This window comes from Ahaetulla prasina, chromosome 1, assembly GCF_028640845.1.
Source record: "Ahaetulla prasina isolate Xishuangbanna chromosome 1, ASM2864084v1, whole genome shotgun sequence".
In the NCBI taxonomy this organism is placed as follows: Eukaryota; Metazoa; Chordata; class Lepidosauria; order Squamata; family Colubridae; genus Ahaetulla; species Ahaetulla prasina.
Window position 1 is genome coordinate 329,890,716 of NC_080539.1, and position 14,838 is coordinate 329,905,553.

The following is a 14,838-nucleotide window of genomic DNA, read 5'->3' on the forward strand; positions in this document are numbered from 1 at the left end:
CCCCAGCTAACTTTTTGGGGAACAGACGACTTTATTAAGCCAAATACGTGTTGGTTTAGAGTTTTTTTCCCCACTTAGCATGTACATATTGCAAACCATGATCTTGTGGTTGCAGGTGCTGCATCTGGATGCAAATTGTGAGCCAGTTGCCAAGTGCTTGAACTGCAATCACATGGCTGCAGGGTAATATGATGGTTGTAAATGGAAGTTCAAGTTGAAGAGAACTGAAGAAGCTTCTTGGATGAGAAGTGAAATATTTTCCAGGAAAAAACCAAGAATGTCCAGGTGCCTTTTGAAAAGTACCTTTGGGATAACCATGACCTGGATGATTGAGAATTTTCATAGACATTCAGCCCTTTCCTGAGATCATCCTAACTTTAAACCCATTGTTAAATGAACAGTCATAAGTCAAGGACTATCTGCAATTCGTATGCCAAAATTTGTACCAGGTAAATAACAGGTAATGTTGCCTTAAAAGAGAAATTTTGGCTCTTCCCAGAAAGAAAACTTCATCAGGAGAATAAATACCATCGGGGTTTTTTTGCTGCAGTTGGCAGAATATGAGAAGATTTCATGAAATTATCTTTGAAAAGAACCAGGCAAATTGTCAAATATATAAATATGAAAAAAGCTTTATTGCACAATTCTAAAATAGACAAACAAACAATTATGAAATAGCTTGTCCATGCAACAGCAGCACAGAAAAAGGAAGAGCAGCTTTGTCACAAAAGTTGAAATTTTTCAGCCAGTCATCGAAAATTCTAATTATTCTGAAAGAAAATAAAATTATAGGTGGGTTAATTTATTGTACGACATTTTAAGATTTTTTTTTAAAGGGACATATTTATCAGATTGGTATAGTTGCCCATCTCGTGAAGAGAGACTCTGGGCAAGTGCACAATTGTGCACAGTTATAAAAACATACATGAAGAAATAAATAGTATAAATAATATAAAAGCAAACTTAGAAGGTCTTTGCACCATCTGGAGAAAAGCAAATCTGTCACATCCATGAGCATAGCATGCAGAAAGTTTTTGGTTCTAGGGCAGGGGTCTGCAAACTTGACTCTTTTAAAACTTGTGGACTTCAACTTCCAGAGTTCCTCAGCCAGCAAAGCTCTGGGAGTTGAAGTCCAGAAGTCTTAAAAGAGCCAAGTTTGCAGACCCCTGTTCTAGGGCACTGATAGTGAATCTATGATGTGTGTCAAAAGTAACACTAGTAGGATCAGGAATGTATTTTCTAAAACATGGATAGGGGACAAATGTGGGAATGAGGGGGGGGAAATCATTTTAATTTAGAAGTGGAGGGCTGACTTGAGCTAAGGGGGACAGCTGGATTTTTAAAAATGCCCTGGGAGTCTTAGACTGGCCAAAGAGGTGGATGGATGTATTAAATTAGGGTGCTCTTAACATCTTATTTTTTTCTGCATTGTCAACCTTGGTTCAAATTGTAGGATTGCCCCCACCTAACATTTCTATCATCCATTTCTCCACAGGTGCGTTTTGCCATATTCCTATTGCGCAGAGTTTTTGCTAACAGATTTTCTAAAACAACGCCTTCCATCGTTTGTGGGGTCTGGTGAGCTTTGGTGGTTTTCTTGTAGACATTTCATTACCAAACTAGGTAACATTGTCAGTGTTAGGACCCGATGATTATGTTACCTGGTTTGGTAATGAAGTATCTGCAAGAAAACCACGAAGCTCAGTGAGCACTAAGGACTCCACAGTTCAACTCTGAGCTACAAATATTCTCTTCTACCTATACATCATTTTCATGAAAATATGGTCTTCGTTTAAGAAAGAAAGAAAAGAGTTTGATACTTTTATGTTAGATTTGTAACCCACTTTTCCTCCAGGAGTTCAGAATTGTATATTATTGTTCTCTCTTCCAGGTTTTCTGTGCCCAAACCACCCTCCATCCTCTGAGCTGAGATATGGTGACTGGCTCAAAGTCACTCCATGAGGTCTCCGCGGATGAAGGGGGCCTTTGATTATAGCAAGCAAAGAGAAAATCCTTACCGGGACAACTGGCTTCTGTCCAAACATCTTCAGAGTCGTTGCTATCAACTGTCTCACTGCCTTGGATGGATGCGGCCATGATTTCTGTACTTTCCAAGCTCTTTAGGGAGCAGATGCCTCTGTTTGTCAAAAGACAGTGCTCTGGGTATTTGTGATCATCCCCAGATGTTCGTGATGCCACTTCTTCTCCAGCATCTACTGTTCGGGGTGTTTCTTCTGCAGTGTCCTCTCCATTTTGGCCCTCCTGTAAGAGTTGAAACACATAAGGGTCATAAGTTAATCAAAAGTTTTTCTGTGCTTGGATACAGAATAACAGAGTTGGAAGGGACGTTGTAGGTCATTTAGTCCAACACACACGCCCCGCTCAAGCAGGAGACCCTATACCCGGTGATGGCAAACCTTTGACATGCCCGCATGCCGGCCTGCGTGCTGGAAGTGGCACGTGAAACCATTTGTGCACGCGGGAGCGCCGAAACCTGGAAGAGCAGCGGTCCATCACGCATTTGCAAGCCGGCACCCAAACACCCGGATACCGGCATGGAAGCGCGCCTGACAAACAGTTGGCCATCACACATGTGCACGTCAACCTGGAAGGTCGGGTGCCGGCCTGCGCATGTATGCTGGAACGCCACTCTTCCGGGTTCCGCTGCTCCCGCGCGCGTGACGGCCAGCTGACCGGCGCACATGTGATCACAGGAACGTGGAATAGGAGCCAGTAAGACCACACATTCTTCATGGGATGGTTTTGTGTGCTGCTTGTGGCACGCGTGCCATAGATTCGCTGACACTGCCCTATACCATTTGTTTCTGACAGACGGCTGTCGAGTCTCTTCTTGAAACCCCAAAGGTGTATTTTTTCAAGAGGCAACTGGACTTTCTGGTTTTTCTTTGACGGCGTTTCGCTTCTCTTCCAAGCTCTTTAAGCTGAAGAAGCTCCTTGAATGAGAAGCGAAACATTTTCAAAGAAAAACCAGAAAGTTCAGTTGCCTCTTGAAAAAAAGCACCTTTGGGATAACCATGACCTGGATGACTGAGAATCTCCATAGACATTCTCTTCTTGAAAGCTTCCAGTGATGAAGCACCCACAACTTCTGAAGGCAAGATGTTCCGTTGGTCGATTGTTCTCACCATCAGAAAATTTATCCTTATTTCTAGGCTGAGAAATGGCTAGGTTCTCCTGTAGAGGTAGCCCTCGTACAGCCCTCGACTTACAATTGCAATGCAACCTCCCCATTAAGGGCATAAGTCATGACAGTTGTAAAAAGCAGGTCACCCACACGACTGACCCAATTTTATAATCTCTTTTGTAATAGTCATTAAACTGATGCTGTGGTTTAGGGAAGTAAACGTTGTTTTTTGGCAAAAAAAAGTCATATAGTGCAGTCACATGGCTGTGTGACATTGTACAGGGGTGAAATGCTCCTGGTTCGGACCGGATCACCCGATCCAGTAGCGATGGCGGCGGATTGGTTGGACAACCGGTAGCAAAAATCCCTGCCCCTCCCACCCATGCCCAGCTGAGCCATGCGATCATCAGAGGTTGTTTTTTTTTACCTTTAAAAGCATTGTTTCTTCTGCCAAAAAAATGCTTTTAAAAGTAAAAAAAAAAGTCTCTGATGTTCGCGCGGTTTAGCTGGGATCGCCAGAACCTTTTAGAAACATGTTTTCTACAGCCTAAGAGGTTGTAGAAAAAATGCTTTTAAAAGTAAAAAAAACAACAACTTGGCCATGCCCACCCAGTCACATTACCCCCCAAGCCACGCCCACAGAACCAGTAGTAACAAATTTTACATTTCACCCCTGAGCCCATTGTTCATAATGGCATAATTTTGCTAAACCATCATTAAATGTGGTCCTGTAGTCGCAGGACGCTACCCATGGCTGTGTTACCAAGTGCTCGAAATGCGATCATGTGACTGCCCTGCAGGGTGTGCATTTGCAGTGACCGTTGGAACTTTGAAACAGGGTCCTACTTAACTTTTTCCAGATAGATCATAAGTAAAAAATTGCTTGCAAACAGTGGCTGTGCCGGATATGAGCCCAATCATACATGTTCAGTGGTGGGATTCAAATAATTTAACAACCGTTTCTCTGCCCTAATGATTTCTTCCAATAACCAGTTCACCAAACTGCTCAGAAAGTTAACAACCGGTTCTCCAGAAGTGGTGCGAACTGGCTGAATCCCATCACTGCACATGTTGCTAAGACAAGACAAAATGCTAACAAAAAAAAAAAATACCGGTGAAATTGGGTCTTCCTTCAGTATCACCAAACCATCTTTCTCCTCGTATTCCAGATCGCCCTCGGTGTCGTTCTCCGACTTATACTCCTCACTGTCAGTTTCTGATTTGGTGGGCTGGTAAGAAAAAAATATATATTTATAAGATCTGGAGTAATTCCTGTTCTCCGGAAAAAGTCCCGATCACTCAATTGCACAAGAAAGCAGAGTAAAGTAACTATTTATTTTTTATTTTATTTATTAATTATTTTGTCACACAGTATATATAAGCATAAGCATGAAATAACTATACAATATATAAGTATATATATATATATATATATATATACTTATATATTGTATAGTTATTTCCCAGAAGCACTTATATATTGTATAGTTATTTCCCAGAAGCACGAAGCTGAAGCCTGAAGATGACGAATGAGACTTCGTCGAAACGTCGCCAAGACACTTCCAATTTTACGCGGGAGAAAACCCGAATAACCAAAGACCTACATACAAACACCCGCAAAAACCTCAGAAAACAAATATATATATATATATATAAGGAAACATTAAGACAGGAACGGTAGGCACTCTTGTGCTCTTATGCACGCCCCTTACAGACCTCTTAGGAATGGGGTGAGGTCAATAGTAGACAGTTTTTGGTTGAAGCTTTGGGGATAAACTAAGTAGGAACATGTGGAATTTTTGGTGTTCTGTGAGCTGGGAAGTTTGCTTGCAGATATTTCATTAACCAGCTAGATGCATCAACCTTGAAATTCAGGCATTCTCTTCCTTTACTAATAATGTACTATTTCTGTCACCAATTCACAAAGTCCAAACTGTATATATATCTATTTCTCTCCAAGAAAATAAGGTGTCTCAGTTTGGATTCAAATGTTCTGCTATCTCAGGGTTTGCTAAAGAAATCACAGTTGGCTGATCTGTACACAGTGCTAAGCCAAAAAATATTAAAAACATGTTAATGCCCAGAGCAATTTATAAACCAGGCATGAATTAAATACTTGAATATGGGATGATCCCAGAAAATCGGGACTACTTGCTTGTGTTTGCGTTTTTTACCAACTCGTAGGATGCTTAATCATAGTGTATTGAATTGACCCAATTGGCTGAGTACACACCGCCAGAATAAACTGATCATATTGGCTGAGTTTGTGGAACATAATCCACGATTTACAACTGAGCACTTTCTAAATACTTCAGCAAACTTTCATTTTGAACTATGTTTAGAACTACAATTCCTTGATGTACAACTATTTGTTTACTGGCCGTTCAAAGCTACAGTGACACTGAACAAAATGATTTACAACAGATTCTTCCGCTTACAACTGTCATAGCACCCCCAGGTTCACATGATCAAAATTCAGCTGCGGGAACCAGTGTGTATTTACAATGGTTGTAAGTATCCTGGGATCACTATTTGCAAATTTCCCAGCCAGCTTCTGACAAGCAAAGTTGGGAACTCAGATTTGCTGAATGACCACTGATTTACTTTGTGATTTGCTAAACCACCATGGCAAGAAAGGTGGTAAAATCAGGCGTGTCTCATTTAACAGGCACCTTGTTTAGCAGCAGAAATTCTGGTCCATTTGTGGCTATAACCTATACAAACAAATCCCTGTTTTGCTGGTGTTGTTTACTGCTCAGTAAACTATATAACTATAAAGAGTGTGGAGTAGTCCTGTATAAAGTCACGAATCCATTCTTCTGAAAGAACCTTCATGACAAAGTTCCTGCTGAGAATCCCCTTGTGAAATACTTAAACAATGTAATATAATCCAACAATCCACAGTCCAACACAATAAGATAAAATCTCCATTCAGTTTCGATTCCACAGCAAGGCTCCCTTTGATGTATCGCTCTGCCTTCAGTTGCTCTCAAACGCCATTTTAAGCAATTAAAAGAAGGGGGAAAAAAGATTTCTCTTTTTTAAAAAAAGGTGGAAGTCAGGAAATCAAAAATACTTGCAAACCAATAATTGTTCACTCATGCTTCTTCCGTCTGCTTTTAGAAATCCACAAAAAGAAATCAGTTGTTAGCAGAAGAGTGTGGGGTATTTTCTAACCATCTAACAGCTGTTGTACAGAACCCATGTTTTCTCCAAAATGGCACACCTTTTTAAGAACATGCAAAAACTGCAAGAAAACCAATTTCTAATTTTATACTTTTTTTTTCTGATTTCCCAGATGATTACACCCAGATTGTTGGGGGCAATTAAGTTGTCTTTGTATATAATATACAAATGGATGAAGACTATTGCTTAACACATTGTAAGCCGCCCTGAGTCTTCGGAGAAGGGCGGGATATAAATTCAAAAAATAAAATAAAAAATAAAATAAATAAACATTTTTATCACAATCTAATTCTGAAGTGTAAGATAGGCTGATGAAGACTTCATGCCTGAAGGGCACGTACTACCAAATTCTGTCAGGGAGTCTCAGGAGAAAAGGGCTGAGGCCTTCAACACTATTTCTCACCTTCCTGGAGACTCTCGGAAGGACCCTAGAAGCAAAGGATGTTGATAGGAGGAGGACTTTTGGGGTCACAGTACCTCGTAGGTGGGATCCTCTGAATCATCATTATCTGGAAGATCTTTCAGGATTGTTTCTATCCAGCACTGCGGCTCATCCAGAACATCATCATCTTCCTTCTTCCTTTTACTCCCTCTCATAGAAGGGGCGGCAGGCAATTTCAACGTCTCTGCAAGGGAAGAGAAGAGGGCTGTGGGGCTGGAAAACACAGGGGTGATTTCTGCACCCACTGATTATCCCAAAGGAAGGCTGAGGAAAGAACTGACTGGATAAAATAGAAGCGTGTCACACTGGGTCAAAAACAGCTGGGCATAACTTTGTGACTTCCACCATTCAGAAGACTGGGGTCCAGCAGAGGACAAATTGTTGTCTAATCTCCTCTTAAAAACCTACAGTGTTAGAGCATCCACAACTTCTGGAGGCAAGTTGTTCCACTGATTAATTGTTCTGTCAGGACATTTCTCCCTATTTCTAGGATGGTCCGTCAGCAGCCTACAGTGCTGGCAACGGAATCGAACAGCGATGAGGCGGAGATGAGGCCAGGGCCATCGGGAAGTGAGGTGCGGACTCCAGAGCCTCCAGAGACTGATAACAGTGAGGAAGAGGAACTGGAAGAGCCTGTTCCTAATGCTCGCATGAGAAGAGCTGCCAAAAGGCAAGAGCAGCTCAAGCAGAGAGGACAACTCAGGAATAGGGCCAAGAGATGATTGGCCCCTCCCATTAGGTTTAAAACAAGACCAGCATCGGTGTTTCAGCTTGCCGGAAAACAACGTTGTAGCTGCATTCTTTGCTTCGTTCTCTGCTCTGACTTCTGGACATTTATCAGGAAGGGTCTTTGGCAGTTTGCCTAACTGGACTCAGGTTTGTGATAACCGAAGAATGTGTGTTTGTGAGGCCTTTGTTTTATTTTGAGTTACATGACGCTGGGAATGAAGTAATTCCCACCTGTTTGAATAAAGTTTATTTTATCACGGACTGCCTTTGTTGCTACCTACTTGGGTCTGGGTCACAACAGTTGGTTCTCTCCTTGATTACTTTCCATCCATTGCTTCTTGTCCTTCCCTTCAGGTGCTTCGGAAAATAGGTTGACCCCCCTCTTTTTCTTGTGGCAGCCTCTCAAATATTGGAGTATCCTGCTTTAGGCACAAAGCCAGTTGGATCACCTTGGGCACTTATTTCTCTCAGCCCCGAGAAGGAGTCAATGGCAAACCAGTTCTAAAAACCTTGCCAAGAAAATTGCTAGGCCTAGTCCAAGCAGCCACCAGGAATGTATACATTCCAGAGGAGGGGAGAAAAGCAAGCTTGTTTATGTAGCGTTGCTGACTATCTCAGCCTAATATACAGTAGTTTACAAAATTATTGTGTTTCTCTGAAAATAAGACCTAATCAGAAAATAAGTCCTAGGATGATTTTTTTCAGGATGCTCGTAATATAAGCCCTACCCAAAAACAAGCCCTAGTTAAGATAGTCAGCCAGACGCACATATTTTAGTACCATATTTCCCTGAAAATATGACCTAATCCATCTTTTGGAGCAAAAATTAATCTAAGAGTTAATTTTGGAAGCCATATTAGGCCAGAAGCTTCCGTGCTGCCACTTTCTCATGTGTGGGAAAGTAGGGGGGGAAATTTAGTAGAGGGGTTGTATTTAGACATAATAGTATTCTTCCTGTTGGTCAAGATCAGGCTGATCCTGCATCTGGAGAAGGAGTGGTCGGAGTGCTGTCTCAAGATGAGACGGTTGGAACACGTGATCGACTATGGAGTGAGGGGATGATTTTGAGGGTTTTGATTTATTGAGGGAAAACCCAGACCTCTCAGATTCGGGTTTTCCCAGATGTGCCAGTTTACCTATCTTAGTAAATAGAATTTTGAAAGATGCTTGCTTCAGGGTTTTTACTTGGAGTTGAGTTTTTTTTTTTCTGGAATGCTGACAACCTGGTCCTATTTTCAAGGAAACATGATATTGGTTATACTTTCTAACATTTCCAGAGTTTGGGAAAACAATAAGGGGAAAAAAAAACTTCATCCCATTCCTCTACTGGTCTTTCCCTGACTTACCTTCAATTTCAATGCTCTGGCACATGCTATGTAAAAATCCAAGGGCCAGCTGGAGTCGGACCGGGATGATGGCAAAGAGGATCTGAGCCACTGTGCCCAAGCGCTTCACAGCAGGCTGGCGCTTGTTGCTATCACGAGGTTTCACTATAAATAGGCAGCGAAGCCAGGAACATCCCCTGTTTAGCCACTGTAGCTGGAACAGTAAAGCAGCAAACGTAAGTGTGAATACACCACTCTTCCTAGATCTGAGCCTCCAACCTTGGCAACTTTAAGACTTGTGGACTTCAACTCCCAGAATCTGTGGACTCCCAGCTTTGCTGGCTGAGGAATTCTGGGAGTTGCAGTCCACAAGTCTTAAAAGTTGCCAAGGTTGGAGGCCCCTGTCCTAGATGACTGCAAGAAGAAAAGCAAAATGCCCAATTTTTAAATTGGGCAGGATTTTAGAGAATTAGGCCAAGGAGGAATTTTTGATGCCAGAATCCTCCTTAGCCAAGCAGGTATATCTGCAAATTCCACAAGCCACAGTTCTTCCGTCGTTCACCTTGAGCACTGAAGAATCACAGGTGTGGCGTCTGAATAAGCAAAGATGACATTTTGCCAATCCCAGTTCTGCTCTTCCTCGTGAAGGAGTACAGCCTGAACAAGCAAGGCTTGATTTGGGAACACAGCTTTGGCGATTTGCAAAATATTTACGAGGAGATCTTTAGGAGGTATCTCTAGGAAGCTTACAACAGCAGTTGCTCTGTGAAATCCATTAGCCTGACATTCAGAGATTCAATGGCTGTGTTCAAACCCTGCTTATTCAGGCTGTACTAAATAAACCATGTTGCCTGGCTTCACAGTAGACTAGATCAATACAAACCGGCCAAAGCAATGTTATCATTTAGCAAAATATGCAAACCCAAACAATTCATCCTTTTGTCTGATGTGGTTTTTTTTTAAAAAACCAAACTATTTCTTCCAGCAGCTCTCAGCTCCTGCATCTTCAAGGGACAGAGATCTAAATGAAAACATCTTGAGAGCTTTCATTTGAGAACATGCAAGGAAGGAGACTTACCATTTCCCTTAGACTTGGGAGTTATTACTGCAATAGTTTTCCCTCAGAATTCAGCTGGACCTTTCTCTAATTTAAATTTATCATTCTGTGTCCTGCACTTGGGACAATAGAAAACAAGTCTTGGTCTTTTCTATAGGAGCCATTCAAGAAATATCCCATTTCTGCTTTCCCCAATAATCTCCCCCCTCCCAATTTGCAAATGGGAAAAGTAGTTATCACCCAACAGTGAGAGTGTGTGTGTGTGTTTAAGTTCAACTGAGCTGTAGTAATCAAAGCACTTGCAAATTACAAGCCTTTTCTGCCAAGGGCCCGGCTTCCAGTAATGGAAGCAAACACGCAGGAAACCCTGAAACAAAACATAACCAGAAAAAAGTCAATCCTTTGTCATTTTTCAAACCAACACCTAGGATACTTTGCTGAAAATGCAAGCTTGACCAGATATGTTTTTTGCCGAAAACTTCAACCCTTCCCTATTTTCCAGAGCAATTATTCCCCCCAAAAAAAACCAAGGGGAGGGGGGCAACTTACCAGAAACCTCAGTGGTGGGAACCAGTCTATTATTTTAAAACATACTTTCCAGAAGGTTTCTGGGCTTTCTTTGAGGGGAAGTGTAGAAATCTCCTAGAGGGGAGGTGCAGAAAGACAGAAATCAGCTGCTAGCACATTAAAACATTTAATTAAGAGGCTTTTGCCAAGCAACCAGGTCTAATGATCCGGAATACCTGCTAAGTGGTCAACGGGCCATTGCAAGCTACTCTGAGAGGCAAATTATCCCAGGAAACAGCCATTGTTCTTGAACAGTTTAAGATAATAGACTTCAACTCCCAGAATTCCCGAGCCAGCATGCTGGCTGGAGAACTCTGGGAAATGAAGTTCATACCATTTAAAATTGCCAGGGTTGAGAAACACTGGTTTAGAAGGGTTTCTCCTTTTTTGGTCTCCCCAAAAAAGGAGAATATAGAAGTTCTTCCTCCAATTCAAACAACACTTGGCTTTGGGGCTCAGAGGGAAGGACTGACCAAAACCCGTCCCCCATTAACAACCTTTTCCCTTTCAACTCAAGCTCTAAGCATATACCAGCAGCTCCATTACTTGCTGAAATGCCTCTTACAAACTTCTTGCTCTTCTATTTTCCCCACAAATAATATAAATGCAATAACAATACCTGGGACAAGGAATTTTCTCTTTTCTGCTCCATCGTAACTGGAAAGGGGGAAAAAAGGGAAGCAAAGTTGAACCTTTCAGTTAGGTTTAAATAGACTCAGCAGCCCCAGGTGCAGTCCTACCAGCATTAATTAGCCAGCTTCTCCTCCTCACCAAAGGCTGCCTTTGATCCTGATCCTCAAAATACTTAAGGATAGGTTTTAGTTTTAGAAGTAGTTTGTCATGTACTACTGAATCAAAGGCTTTACAGAAGTCTATGTAAATTGCATCTATTGCTTTGCCCTGTTCAAGATTTGTAGTCCATATGTTTTTGCAGTGTAGAAGTTGTAGATTACAGGATAATTTTTTTCTGAAACCAAATTGTTTATTAGAGAGTAGGTTGTTTGTTTCTAGGTGGAGGTTTCTAGGTTGTAATAAAGGTACTGCAAATAAGGCTTGCGGGGGTGTGTGTACTAGGTGCTAAACTCCGACATGCTAACTCTTGTTAAACTCACCAACCACAACAAGCCATGTGAATGCAGTTGGGAGATCTTGAACTGGCTTAGTTAAGCAACCGTGCAAAAGGATAAGCACCTCACATTGAAGAATCTCCAATCTGCAATCAAAACAGGGTTTGGTTTTATTCTGATAGAATAGAATAGAATAGAATAGAATAGAATGGAATAGAATAGAATTGAATTGAATTGAATTTATTGGCCAAGTGTGATTGGACAGACAAGGAATTTGTTTTGGTGCATATGCTCTCAGTGTACATAAAAGAAAAAGAAAAAAAAATACCTTCATCAAAGGTACTGATGGGTTGCAATCCTGAACCTCTTCCTCTTGGATGTTGCATTTAGGAAGTTTGGGCAGTGAGATATTATTTGGCTAGAAGAGCGAGGTTGTAGGAGAAAATTGGAGCTGAAAGGGTGGGGGGGCAGAATCTAAATCTTTGCTGGATTAGGACATACTGGAAGCAGTTGGCAGTGGCTCCATGTAGATTGCTTAATTGCCTGCTGGTCATATGAAAGACTAAAGATAGTGGGTGTGTTTGCATGACACATTTTTGTGTGTGCTTTACAGAGTTTTTGACTCTTGGCTACTGCCTGGACAAATTCCTTCAGTTTTCTCTGCAAGATTTTGGAAGTGGTTTGCCATTGTCTTTTTCCTAGGACTGGGAGGGAAGAATTAGGATCACCCAGTTGGCTTCCTGCCTAAAGCAGGACAAGAACTTACAACTGAGATAAATAAAGACCTGGCCCTTTTTTTATCTGCCCTTTACTCAATCCAGGTTTCTTGAGTTCAAACAAACGTAATATTCTAGAGCAGGGGTCTCCAACCTTGGCAACTTTAAGATTTGTGGACTTCAACTCTGAGCTTTGCTGGCTGAGGAACTCTGGGAGTTGAAGTCCACAAGTCTTAAAGTTGCCAAGGGTGGAGACCCCTAAGACCTTAACTATCTAAACTAAGGGTCCCCAACCTTGGCAACTTTAAGCCTGGTGGACTTCAACTCCCAGAATTCCCTAGCCAGCTTTGCTTGGCTGAGGAATTGAATTAAACTGCATTGATTGACTGGGTTAAAGGGGGTTGGCTAATTTAGAACTGAATATATTCTCTGGAAAAAATGTTGAAGGAACTTTTTGGTTGAACTCAACTCCTGCTTTGGGAAGCAGTAGTTTGCAATCCCCCCCCCCATTTTAAATTCTACTTCTCGGTTGCTTGATATCCCATTCAGTAATTTAATCAGATAATAGCCTCATCCTGCTTAATTTCTAAGCCTAGATGAATCAACCAGGGACTTTTCACTTGCTGAGTTCTTATAGGAACAGAGCCCATTAAAAAAACAATAGGTTTTGAAGTTTGTTCCTAATCAAATACTTATTCATTATTCATTCATTACCCTGATTTATAAATCTAAGGAAATGTCTAGCTTTCAAGACTCTGGACAGTTTACAATATTAGGAACCAATAAAAGCACCCTTTTATTTATTTATAAATCAAATTTCCAGGATAACAATCTCACAGCGACTCTGAGTTGTATGCAAGATCAGAATAGGCATACAATGTAAACCAAACGTATTAACATAGAGCTGGATATAGGACGTTCTTGACTTACAACAGTTCATTTAGTGACCATTCAAAGTTACAGTGGCACTGAAAAAGGTGACTTATGACCATTTTTCACACGACCATTGCAGCATCTTTCCAGGGTTACATGATCAAAATCAGTGGTGGGATTCAGCCAGTTCGCATCACTTTGGGAGAACCGGTTGTTAACTTTCTGAGCAGTTTGGCAAACTGATTGTTGGAAGAAATCATCAGGGCAGAGAACCAGTTGTTAAATGACTTGAATCCCACCTGATCAAAATTCAGATGCTTGGCAACTCATATATATGATGGTTGCAGTGTCCCAGGGTCACGTGATCACCTTTTGCAGCCTTCTGGCAAGCCAAATTCATTTAACACTGTTACTATTAACTTTCTTGCTTAGTAACAGAAATTTTGGGTTCGATGGTGGCCATAAGTCTGGGACTACCTGTGTTGGCATTTTTGGTTTTAGTTTTTTTCTTCTGAACTCTCTTGAAAGACTCACATTACCCCTCCATCTATCCTTGTAGGATTAAGATTTCAGTGTCCGGAACAAATTCTGACTCATTTGAGTAGCTGTCTCTGTTTCCCCCTCCTCCTCCTCCTCCTCCTCCTCCTCCTCCTCCTCCTCCATCATCATTCACAAGGTCCAGTTTAGCTCTGAACTGGTTTTTGGTTAGGAATGTTTCCTGACCTTTAAGGATAATCCACCTTCTATCCTGTTACATAAAACACCATTCCTCCATTTCTTGCACTTATTGGAACAATAGAAAACAGGTTGTGTTTTGCGACCTTTTGTATGATACCCATTTAGGTATTTGAAAAATGGTTTCATGTCCTCCTTCAACTTTTCTCAAGTTGATTTCCTGGTGAAAAGAAGATTGAGGGGTGTGTGTGTGTCACAGATCCTATTCTAATCTTGCCTGCTTTTGAAGGGCTCAGCCTGACTCACCTTTTCTTTGTCGATGTCTCCTCCGGGCTTCTGTGCCACATTATCCACAATGCCATTGTTGGTCTCTTGGCATCTTTTTCTCCTGTCTCGAGGTCAAACACCATCCTTCTCAGAGCCCACCTGCTTAAAGCACCCCTCGTCAATGATTTCTCTTGAGGAAGCATAAAGGTTGCAACTCAGCAGTTGGAGCCTAGGTTGATAGGACTCCGTGCTGCTTGCTGCAGGATGCACCATCCCCTAAACGAAGAGCATCACAACTCTGGCACCAGTGTCTCCCACCCGTTGGCTGCAGACGTCACTGGAGCGAGGAGATTTGAAGCCAAGTGTTATAAAAAGAGGCTGAGCTTCACAGAGAGATGGCCAAAATGGGCTGTGGAGCGGTGTGATGACTCAAGAGGGACGGCTGGAAGCGATTTGTAATTTTTCCAGGGCGGAGGGAAAAATGACTTTTCAGAACCACGCAGGATCCATCAGCAGCTCTTCCAGAAAGCAATATTCGGAAGACTTTTTCAGGTATATGGTGACTCCAGATCGTATCCCTGAATTCATCATTCCTTCCTTGGGTCTTCTGGAAGAGCATCGGCGCTTGGGCAAGGCGAAGGCTTCGGCCAAGTTGCCCCAAGAGCCGGAGGTGTCAAGGAACAAAATGAAGGACTGTCATTCCTTTCCACCAGGATCCTTTCTGACCTGCTATTCCAGAGTCGAGGTGGATCTGGGGCTGAACAATATACCTGCCGATTCCGTCACCTT

General features: G+C 41.9%; 1 protein-coding gene across 1 annotated transcript in view; it reads right to left on the reverse strand.

Moving 5' to 3' along the window:
- Window positions 1-963: 963 nt before the first annotated feature.
- The window catches only part of LOC131187850 (uncharacterized), an 88,156-nt gene continuing 74,281 nt past the window's right edge, over window positions 964-14,838 (reverse strand). Inside the window, exons 2-8 of the mRNA XM_058162568.1 lie at window positions 11,071-11,108; window positions 10,434-10,526; window positions 8,849-9,041; window positions 6,809-6,957; window positions 4,258-4,374; window positions 2,019-2,262; window positions 964-983 (exon numbers count right to left, since the gene is read on the reverse strand). Coding sequence (XP_058018551.1) covers window positions 964-983; window positions 2,019-2,262; window positions 4,258-4,374; window positions 6,809-6,957; window positions 8,849-9,041; window positions 10,434-10,526; window positions 11,071-11,103 — 849 coding nt within the window. The 5' untranslated portion in view covers window positions 11,104-11,108. The remainder of the gene's footprint in view (window positions 984-2,018; window positions 2,263-4,257; window positions 4,375-6,808; window positions 6,958-8,848; window positions 9,042-10,433; window positions 10,527-11,070; window positions 11,109-14,838) is intronic.